The 11,001-nt window shown below is 39.0% G+C and overlaps 1 protein-coding gene across 1 annotated transcript in view; it reads right to left on the bottom strand.

Moving 5' to 3' along the window:
- Nucleotides 1-23: 23 nt before the first annotated feature.
- The window catches only part of LOC103509137 (general transcriptional corepressor trfA-like), a 12,317-nt gene continuing 1,339 nt past the window's right edge, over nucleotides 24-11,001 (bottom strand). The window contains exons 3-11 of the mRNA XM_026823537.1: nucleotides 10,371-10,544; nucleotides 9,539-10,012; nucleotides 4,384-4,529; nucleotides 2,392-2,646; nucleotides 2,019-2,052; nucleotides 1,523-1,683; nucleotides 1,051-1,108; nucleotides 142-962; nucleotides 24-35 (exon numbers count right to left, since the gene is read on the bottom strand). Coding sequence (XP_026679338.1) covers nucleotides 24-35; nucleotides 142-962; nucleotides 1,051-1,108; nucleotides 1,523-1,683; nucleotides 2,019-2,052; nucleotides 2,392-2,646; nucleotides 4,384-4,529; nucleotides 9,539-10,012; nucleotides 10,371-10,544 — 2,135 coding nt within the window. The remainder of the gene's footprint in view (nucleotides 36-141; nucleotides 963-1,050; nucleotides 1,109-1,522; nucleotides 1,684-2,018; nucleotides 2,053-2,391; nucleotides 2,647-4,383; nucleotides 4,530-9,538; nucleotides 10,013-10,370; nucleotides 10,545-11,001) is intronic.

The following is an 11,001-nucleotide window of genomic DNA, read 5'->3' on the forward strand; positions in this document are numbered from 1 at the left end:
ATCACTATTATTTGTTTCAAGATTTAACACTTGATCTTCAGGTTTAACAGCTAGATCATTGTTTGGTTTAATATCTCCATTGCCCTCAGTTTTATCTCGACTACCCCTGGGTTTAACAACTAGATTTTCAATAGATTTAACATTTCGCTCGTCACTTAGTTTAACAACTTCTTTATCACTATTATTTGTTTCAAGATTTAACACTTGATCTTCAGGTTTAACAGCTAGATCATTGTTTGGTTTAACATATCCATTGTCCTCAGTTTTATCTCGACTACCCCTGGGTTTAACAACTAGATTTTCAATAGATTTAACATTTCGCTCGTCACTTAGTTTAACAACTTCATTATCACTATGTTTAACAACTGGATTAACGGGTTTAACAACTATATTATCACTATGTTTAACAATTCGGCTATCGTCAGATTCAACAATTTCTTTATCACTAGGTTTAACAACTCGATTATCATTAGATTTAACATCAATATTATTGCAAGGTTTAACCACTCGACTATGGTCAGATTTACCATCTCGATTAACACTAGGTTTAACAATTCGACTATCATCAAATTTAACTAGGTTGTCTCTAGGTTTAACATATAAAGCTTCGTTAGGTATAACTGGATTAACGTCAGGTTTTAAATCTCGATTACTTTTAGGTTTAACTCGGTTATCGTTAGGTTTAACAACTCGGGTTTTGCTTGATTTAGGATCTCGACTATCACAAGGTTTATCAACTAAATTTTCGTCAGGTTCAGCTCGATTATAGCTCGGTTTAACGATTAGATTTTCGTCAGATTTAACTACTGAACTATCGCCAGATTTAACTACTGAACTATCGTCAGGTTTAACTCGTTTATCGCGAGGTTTAACAATTGGAATACCACTAGGTTTAACAACTAAATTATCGACAGATTTAACATCTCCATCATCAGGTTTTACTCGATTATCGATCGGTTTAACTGGATTAACGTCAAGTTCAACATCGTCATCACGCGGTTTAACAATTCGATTATCATCAGATATTTCGGAACTGTCTTATGGAATTACTAGCGTCGCCATTCTGTTGCGTTCCCATTTGAGCCTTCAACGTTTTCAGTTCGTCCATCTGGGAAATTAGAAAGATAAGATTTTATATGAAAAAGTGGAAAAAAGTCTTTTATTTTTAAATTTTTAGTAGGTGTTTTTAGATTCAAAAATGAGTGTTTCATTGCTTTTTTTTTATTTCGTACCAATCGAAAAATTGCTACATTCGACTCTTGTGGTCTGTGTCATAAATTACCCATTACGTGGTATAGCCCTCATCTGATGGGCGAGAAGAGACCCAAACGACACAATACTTCCTGTTCGGGTGCAGGGTCAACACGAGAACACCGGAAAGTAATCCTTTGGAATATTTGTAAATGAAATACGAGTAGGTACATTCATTCGAGAACATTATTTAATTACCTAACGTTTAATTTCTCAACATTTTTTGATGGTGGGAATCGAACCCGGGACCTTCTACATCAACGCTACTCACCACAGATTTATTTTTCTTCTCGTACGCATCACACTTGTTCTGCAGCTTCTCATTCTCCTTCCCCAAAGTCAACAGCTGCTCCCGTACATAATTGATCTCATTCACGAAACTATTCTTCATTTTCTTCAAATCAAACAGAAGCTGTTCGTCTTCTTCCGGATCTGAAACAGAACAGAGCCGAAGATAAAAAATTAAGAAAAAAAAAAAAATCTGGTACAAAGGACCAAAAAAACGAAAATCCGGCCCGAAAGGACCAAAAAAACGAAAATCCGGCCTGAAAGGACCAAAAACAGAAAATAGTAGGTATCTATATTGTATTTTTTTCATTCACGAAACTGTTCTTCATTTTCTTCAAATCAAACAGAAGCTGCTCGTTTTCTTCCAGATCTGAAACTGATCACGGTCGAAGATACAAACACAAAGACACGAACACGTAAAAAAAAAAAAAAAAAAAAAAAAAAAAAAAAACCGGCCCCAAAGGCCCAAAAACGAGAACCCGGCTCGAAGGCTTCTCCCTTGAGACGTTCAAACTGAAATGAGGAACACAATGATCATAAAAAATCTTTCTTTCCAAGGGAGCTAGGGAAAAGTAATAAAATAAAGTTGAAGTCGATTTTCTTCTCGTTTTTTCAGTCCCATGATTTGGATGGCATGAAGAAATTGGGTATCTCAGTAAAAAAAACTGCAAAACTGCAGTTTGTTCAATTACTTATGGCTGAACATACGTATAGGTACACATATTTTCCAAAAATAGGCAACTAAATGGAACTTCCAACCTGCTCCTACAACTCTTACGTAATTAACCTTCTAGATTTACACTTCCAATTAAAGTTATTATCAACCCGTCTGGATTAACGTTCAAGTCTTACCTCAGACAGCACCTTGTTCTGTACACTCTGATAATGTTTCTCCTGTTTCTCATAATCACACTTTAGCTGTTCTATAATTCGCTCGTAGGATTTCATACTCTTGGACACATTCTTCTTTTGCTCCAGGAGGGATATCTTTTGTTGCAGATCGTATATGGTGATTTTGGACAGGTCGAGCTCTTTGTTTGTGTTCTCCTTGATTTTCACCAGGTTGTTTACGTTGTCTCGTAGCTCCTGGATTTCTCGCTCCAGCACCTGGGAAATGAAATTCAAAGCCAGCCTAGTTAGTAGCCCGCCTGCCTTGTAAGCGCTAGGCCGCGGATTCGATTCCCGGTGGGGTCAAAAAATGTGTATCATGCAAATTATTGATTCCGTGACTGGCTGTTGCGGGGCCCACTCATCAGCCTCGTGAGGAAAATGAGTAGCTATGACATATAAATGCGCATAGCGACCGGTGCCACCATGGTAGGTAAACAGTTGGTGTTTGGGATTAATATTTGGAAAATCTTACAATGCTGCAGTAAGCATCAAAGTTGTGATGCAATGACAAAAAAAAAAAGGGGTTGCTGTCATCGGGTGGAAATCTTGCGAGGAACTCACATTGGAGATGTTGTGACAGCTGCTCGAGTGAGACTTGTCCTGATGTGATGCTGTGGGGACAAAATTAACATCAAGTTAAAATCAATTTAGAGGTCAAAATGCTCGCCTGACAAACAGAAGGCACAGGTTTGATTTCCAGCCAAGGTACAACATTTCATCATTTGTTTTTATATATATAAAAAAAAAGTAAAAACAGCCAAGGCAGGTACAAAATTTCATAATTTGTTTTTACAAAAAACATCTAGGTATTTTCGCAGCATAGGATTGGGTTTAACTCCAGACAAGGTATGGTCACTTGCTTCTAAAACAATATGTTGAAGTATGTGTGGTACTTGTTCAGAAGTCACGTCAATGAAAAAGAAAAACCCAGTTTTTTTCTTCTTTTTTTTACCAACTCTTTAGATCTGAAACTTACTTGAGCTGACTTGGTGTGGCTCACTCCTGCTCGTATCTCTACAGTACAGACTATGATCAAGATCCCCGCTGCATCCCGTATCGTCAGGTCTATGGTTGGGCTCAAACTCAATCACCTTGTTGTAATCCACCTCGCATGGACTAATGCTTGGCTGAATATTTTCACATTCCGTTCCTACGGGGGAGAAAAGCAGCTTGATTAAAATGATGTTCAGAGTTCAGACAAGGTCACTGTTTTTTTTTTTTTTTTTTTTTTTCCAACCTTTCAATCAGCCCTAGGGTGATTGCTTTTGTGTTTATATTTGGGTTAGGCTACAATAATTTTAGGAGTGGATGTAATTTGCACTCAAAATTTGCTCTTTCTTAGCAAGGGGTGGTATCTTTCCTGTTTAAAAGTCCCCCAGGCCAGTCTAGTTAGCTTGAAGGGTAACATATTTGCCTTGTAAGCACTAGGTCAAGTGTTTGATTTCCAATTTTATCTTGAACAGATAACATTCGTTTTCAAAACAGCTGGCTTTCTCTATCCTGTCTTCCTTCTGCCTCTTAATCAGCCCTAACTAGGGTGATTGCTTTGGGCTGTCATTTGGTTTGGTTACAAAACAATTTTAAACTCAACTACTTAATCAAAGAAAAACACAATTCTCAAACTCACCTCACTATTCGCAGACGGAAAGCAAAGTGAAACCGCACGAAATCGTTCATGACATCCTTCATCGAGTCGAAATGTACTTCGCCAAGATTCAAACACTCCACCCAATACCTACTACATGAGACTCGTGTGGTCTGTGTCGTAGCATCTCAAACTCACCTCACCATTCGGAGACTCTCCGCAAAGTGAAACCGCACGAAATCGTTCATGACATCCTTCATCGAGTCGAAATGTACCTCGCTTAGATTCAAACACTCCAGCGAGGGCCTTTTGAGTTCAAATTGACGCGACACCCAGCCTATATTAACACAAATAAGATCAACACATACCTGAACGCGTTGCTTTTCTTCCTCACTACACTTGAGTTCAGAGTTGAGCTTCACCTTGTCACTCAGTTCAGCTAGGAGGAGTTTCTCCATCTGAACTTTCTCGGCATCAAACTTAGCATCCATCTGTTGAATGTAGTGGCGGAGCTCTGCAAAACAGAACGGAAAATATGGACATAAAATAAAAATCACACTAATTAAATGCTTACCTCAGTGGTGTAGTGGTCAAGACGCTCGCCTAGTAATAGAGAGAGCGTAGGGGTTCAATCTCGGCCGAGCGAGGTATGGAATGATATCCTCAACATTGATTGAGAATTTGTCCACAGTAGTAGCCTAGGGATAAAGGGACTTTAGCTGTATTCAAGCAGCAAGTATAAATAAGCAATATTATTATTCTCATTAAGCTTACTTTTGATAGCCTAGATAGTTAGAGCTTCAAAGGTAGAAGGTAGGGCAACCACCTTGTGAGCGCTAGGCGGCGGGTTCGATTCTTGTTCGGAGTGAATGCTTTCTCCAATTCTCCAGTCTTTATATCTTATCCTGTACTTACTCCTTCTCTCTTTGATTTGAGAACCATAAGACCTCCGTTGTTACAGTTCCCTCCATCAAAAATCATAATTAAAAAAAAAAAAAAAAAAAAAAAAAAAAAAAAAAAAAAAAAACCTTTCTGTCCACCCAATACCTACTACATGAGACTCGTGTGGTCTGTGTCGTAGCATCTCAAACTCACCTCACTATTCGAAGACTCTCCGCAAAGTGAAACCGCACGAAATCGTTCATGACATCCTTCATCGAGTCGAAATGTACCTCGCTTAGATTCAAACACTCCAATATGGTTTTCTGGACAAAATTTGCACCACCATTTTCGTGTTTCTGGTAAAAAGACCTTTAATTTGATATATAGGTCGACCAGGTTTGGATAAGTCCTTTTATGGGGACAGGGGACAGACAGACTGACCGACCGAGTGACTGACACCGAAGCGAATACAATAGTCCGTCCCTTATACCTTTTTATTACTATTGTAATAATAAAGGAAGGACGGAAACACTCCAGAATCATGGATCTCAGCTGACTCTCTCGCTTCTTCAGCCGGTCGAGTAGGATCGAGTTCAACTCTGCCAAGTTGTTGTTTTTGGCGGTCTCGCTGGATTTTGGGCTCCTTGCGACCGGTAATGGCGTACCTTTCAATAGAAGAGATATGCGGTTGGGATAAAAATTATCAGTAAAAGTTCCTAAGAAAAAAGTTGTGAAATAAATAAATAATAAGAATAAATCATTTGATGTAACCAACCTCAGTGGTGTAAAGGTTAGCACGGTGAACTTTGAATCTGGAGGTTGGTGGTTCGAGTCCAAGTCAAATCATATTTGGGATAAAAATTATCAGTTAAAGTTCCTAAGAAAAAAGTTGTGAAATAAATAAATAATAAGAATAAATCTTTTGATGTAACCAACCTCAGTGGTGTAAAGGTTAGCACGGTGAACTTTGAATCTGGAGGTTGGTGGTTCGAGTCCAAGTCAAATCATAAAATTTATCGTAGTGTATTAAGCGGGGAACGAGATTTGTTTGCTTGTCACAATAAAAACAAAGAGCTACTCAATTGTCCTCACGAGGCTGAGAGCACCCCGAAATCCAAGCACAGAGCCGAAAAAACTTCGACCCTGCCGGGAATCGAACCGGGGACCTCCGAAGTGCAAGCCAAGTGTGATACCCACTCGGCCACGGAAGTTGTTAGAGAATTACAATACATACTTAGTCATGTAGGTACTTACCTTTCACAACCGCAGTGTCGCTTTTCGGCGAATCGGCCTTTGACTTCTCCAAAGCCTTCGACTCTTTCTCTTCCGGCGTAGGTTGTGGTTCACCCCGGGTCGGGCTGGTACTCCGAGGAGAGGTGTTAGTGGGTGTTTGGTGATCTGGTGACGACGTGTTAGGATCTGCGGGTAGGGTCGTGGGTGCGGGCGTTTTGTCCGACTCGGGAGGGGTATCGCAGGGTTCCTTGCTGTCGCCCCCGGGGCCAGAGTTGGGTCGATTGTTGCAGGTTTTCAGACTTTTCTATAAGGGGAGGGAATGAAAGAGCATTGCGGTTTAATTTTGTTTGAAAGAAGGGACTGTATTAACGGAGGTCTTATCGTCCTTAGGATAGGATATGTGAAAGCCAGGGAAATCGAAATCGCGACTAGAGTTGGGTCGATTGTTGCAGGTTTTCAGACTTTTCTACAAGGGGAGGGAATGAAAGAGCATTGCGGTTTATTTTTGTTTGAAAGAAGGGACTGTATTAACGGAGGTCTTATCGTCCTTAGGATAGGATATGTGAAAGCCAGGGAAATCGAAATCGCGACTCAGCGCTTACAAGGCAGATGTTCTACTCTCTAAGCTAGCTAGGCTGGCAATTCAAAGTTTAAAATCCATCAAACCGATTGTTTAAAATACAAACTGTGATTAATTTAAACTCGAATTGTAGTAACATTGATTAGGCTGTGGTTAGGTGACTCAAAGACTGACAGTGAAAGAAAAATCAGTGGTAATCAGAGGTTAGATGGATTTGCTAGGCTGGCAATTCAAAGTTTAAAATCTATCAAACCGATTGTTTAAAATACAAACTGTGATTAATTTAAACTCAAATTCAAAGTTTAAAATACATCAAACCGATTCTTTAAAATACAAACTGTGATTAATTTAAACTCAAATTGTAGTAACATTGATTAGGCTGTGGTTAGGTGACTCAAAGACTGACAGTGAAAGAAAAATCAGTGGTAATCAGAGGTTAGATGGAAGAGCTCCTTCAAGAAATCCCCAAGTCTTCTTCTTTTTCTTCGCCTTTTCCCGTGTACAGACGGGGTCGGCGTTTTTCGTCAGCCTCTCCATCAGTTCTAACTAGGGTGATTGTGCTAGGCTGGCAATTCAAAGTTTAAAATCCATCAAACCGATTGTTTAAAATACAAACTGTGATTAATTTAAACTCAAATTGTAGTAACATTGATTAGGCTGTGGTTAGGTGACTCAAAGACTGACAGTGAAAGAAAAATCAGTGGTAATCAGAGGTTAGATGGAAGAGCTCCTTCAGGAAATCCCCAAGTCTTCTTCTTTTTCTTCGACTTTTCCTGTGTACAGACGGGGTCGGCGTTTTTCGTCAGCCTCTCCATCAGTTCTAACTAGGGTGATTGCTTTGGGCTGACATTTGGTTTTGGCTAGGACTAGTCTAGGCGACATGGACTCATAAGGTTTCTTGATCAAATTCACTAGGGGCTTATGATCGCTGTGTATGGTAATTTTGTTTCCATACACAAAGTGATGGAATTTCTCCAAACCATAAACCACAGCAAGCAGCTCCTTCTCTATTTGAGCGTAGCGGACTCTCTGAAGCTCATTCAATGAAGCTGACGAATATGCAACAACACCATTGTTCTGAATCAGCATAGCACCCAGACCATAGGAAGACGCATCTACAGACACCACAATAGGTTGATTAATGTCAAAGTACTGGAGCACAGGAGCATTGATCAGAAGATTTTTCAGTTTTTGAAATTCTTTTTCAGTATTCATATCCCAGAGCCAGTCAACATCTTTCTTGAGAAGTTGCCTGAGAGCAAAAGTTTCACTAGCAAAATTTTTTACAAATTTCATCAAGTAAGTTGCCATTCCCAAGAATCTTTGAAGTTCCAATTTACAAGTGGGAGTTGGAAATTTAGAAATGGCTTCAATTTTTTCTGGATCAGGAGCAATACCTTGGGAGGACAATACATGGCCAAGGTATTTGATTTTTTCCACAGCAATTTGGATTTTATCCTTGTTGAATTTCAAATTCTCATTTCTGGCAACTTGAAACAGCTCTCTGATTTGATTCAAATGTTGTTGCTCATTTTGAGAACCAATGATAATGTCATCAAAATAAGGATTTATATTTTCATGTTTGGAGAAGATACAGTCAATTGTACTTTGGAATGCTTCAGCGGCACAACTTAAACCAAAAGGCATAACACAGTAACGATATCTTCCATACTTTGTAATAAATGTTGTAAGGTAGGAACTGTCTTCATCAAGAGGTATATGCCAGTATGCACTTTTGACATCAAACAGAGAGAATATCTTGCTATTCACCAATTTGTCAAACAAATTATCCACACAAGGAATTTCATAGTGAGAACGTTTGATGGCTTTATTGAGGGGACGAGGATCCAAACAGATACGCAGCGAGCCATCTTTTTTCTCCACCAAAGTCACACCATTAACCCAATCAGTAGGTCTATCAACTCTTTTGATAATTCCATTTTCTTCCATTTTCATTAACTGTTCTTTGAACTGTTTCTCTTTAGAAAGCGGAATCTTTCTTGGTGCTGCCACATGAGGTTTAACAGATTCATCAATGCATATTTTATATTCATATTGAACTTTGCCAATGCCATCAAAAATATCTTGATATTCATTCATCAGCTTATTCAGTTCAGTTTCCAAATTAATGTGCTTGACCTCATTTATGCAAGATTGATTTTGTTTTCTGACACGTACTATCAATCCAAAGTTTTCACAAGACTCTGCACTCAAAATAGGATAGGTATCAATATTAGTCACAATGAATTTTAAATTCTTTTCAATATTGTTAATACGACAAGACATCATACATTCACCAAGAACATCAACAGTGTCTTTTGTGTAAGTAATCACATTTGTCTTACACTTATGATACTTGGGAATAACATTCCATTTTGAAATTTCTTGAATGGAAATTGCGTTTACACAAGATCCAGTGTCTAATTTCAACAAAGTTGGGTTTCCATTGATAAATCCTCTTTCAAACCACTTGGAACCATTTTGAATACTATCAATGCGCAGTTCACTGAGGCGATAATCAGGACCGGGACTAGACGCAATACTGTCACACTCATTGGTCTCATGTTGACAATCACACTCAGGAGTATCCACCACATTCAGGTTCCTTCTTGGCTGACGTTTATCTCGACACTGGGAAGCATAATGATTTGGACGACCACAGTTGAAACACGTTACAACTCTCCTGATAGGATCCATTTTGTTTTGTCTTGGATCTGGATAACTTTTTACTTGATTTCTATGAAAAGTTGAATTTTTCTTCAATACATTGATCTCTTCACTTGAAGGAACATTAGAATGTGTCTGCATACTTTCTGCATGACCTTTACCTTCTATCTCTCGTACTCGTTTCTCATATTGCTTCTCAAGCTGTTTGAACTTGTGCACGTAATTCTGCTGTTGCGGACTACCGCTGTCAGGTAGCGCTGTGACCGCACCAACACCATCTCCCGGACTAATCTCATAGTGCTGCTGGCCATTATGTTGTTGGTCATGTCGGTGTTGGTGATTATTCAGCTGTTGGTGGTCATTTAGCAGGTGCTGTTGGTTATGATGTTTGTCATTTTGATGTCGATGTTGGTTGTTCAACAGCTGGTGTGGCTGATTCTGCTGTTGGTTATTCTGCTGCTGGCATTGGTTGTTATTTAGATTATTTTGCTGGTGTTGTTGGTTTTTCTGTTTGGCGTTCTGTTTTGCCTTCTTCCTACCCACAGGGGTTGCTGTCATCGGGTGGAAATCCTGCGAGGAACTCACATTGGAGATGTTGTGACAGCTGCTCGAGTGAGACTTGTCCTGATGTGATGCTGAGGGGACAAAATTGACATTAGGTTAAAATCAATTTAGAGGTCAAAATGCTCGCCTGACAAACAGAAGGCACAGGTTTAATTTCCAGCCAAGGTACAACATTTGATCATTTGTTTTTATATATAAAAAAGTAAAAACAGCCAAGGTAGGTACAAAATTTCATAATTTGTTTTTACAAAAAACATAGGTATTTTCGCAGCATAGGATTGGGTTCAACTCCAGACAAGGTATGGTCACTTGCTTCTAAAACAATATGTTGAAGTATGTGTGGTACTTGTTCCAGAAGTCACGTCAACGGAAAAGAAAAACCTAGTTTTTTTATTCTTTTTTTACCAACTCTTTAGATCTGAAACTTACTCGAGCTGACTTGGTGAGGCTCACTCCTGCTCGTATCTCTACAGTACAGCCTATGATCAAGATCCCCACTGCATCCCGTATCGTCAGGTCTATGGTTGGGCTCAAACTCAATCACCTTGTTGTAATCCACCTCGCATGGACTAATACTTGGCTGAATATTTTCACATTCTGTTCCTACGGGGGAGAAAAGCAGCTTGATTAAAATGATGTTCAGAGTTCAGGCAAGGTCACTGTTTTTTTTTTTTTTTTTTTTTTTTTTTCACAATGGATCCTCTGAATTTATTTTTTTTTTTTTTTACTTTTTTACTATTTATTTCAAACTACTCCCCTTGAGACCTTGAGATTCCAGAATATAGGTTTCGTTTCTCTCTTCCTTCTGTCCTATCTCTTTCGGTCGACAAAACTTTTGCTTACAATAGACAAGTTCTATTTAACCTTAGTTTGTGAACTGGATTCACGAATGTTCGCGTTATACAAGGGAAGTTCGATTGATCTGACCGGACCGCCCTGAAAAATTGTCCTTTCTAATGTGGGAACGAATCTTCTCGTTTTAAAACTCACGTTAATGTAGGTGAGGATTTAATACATCGGATTGTGGTTTATATTTGTGTTTTCTAGTGGGATCCCGACT

The sequence above is a fragment of the Diaphorina citri genome, unplaced genomic scaffold (assembly GCF_000475195.1).
Source record: "Diaphorina citri unplaced genomic scaffold, Diaci psyllid genome assembly version 1.1 scaffold470, whole genome shotgun sequence".
Classification (NCBI taxonomy): domain Eukaryota; kingdom Metazoa; phylum Arthropoda; class Insecta; order Hemiptera; family Psyllidae; genus Diaphorina; species Diaphorina citri.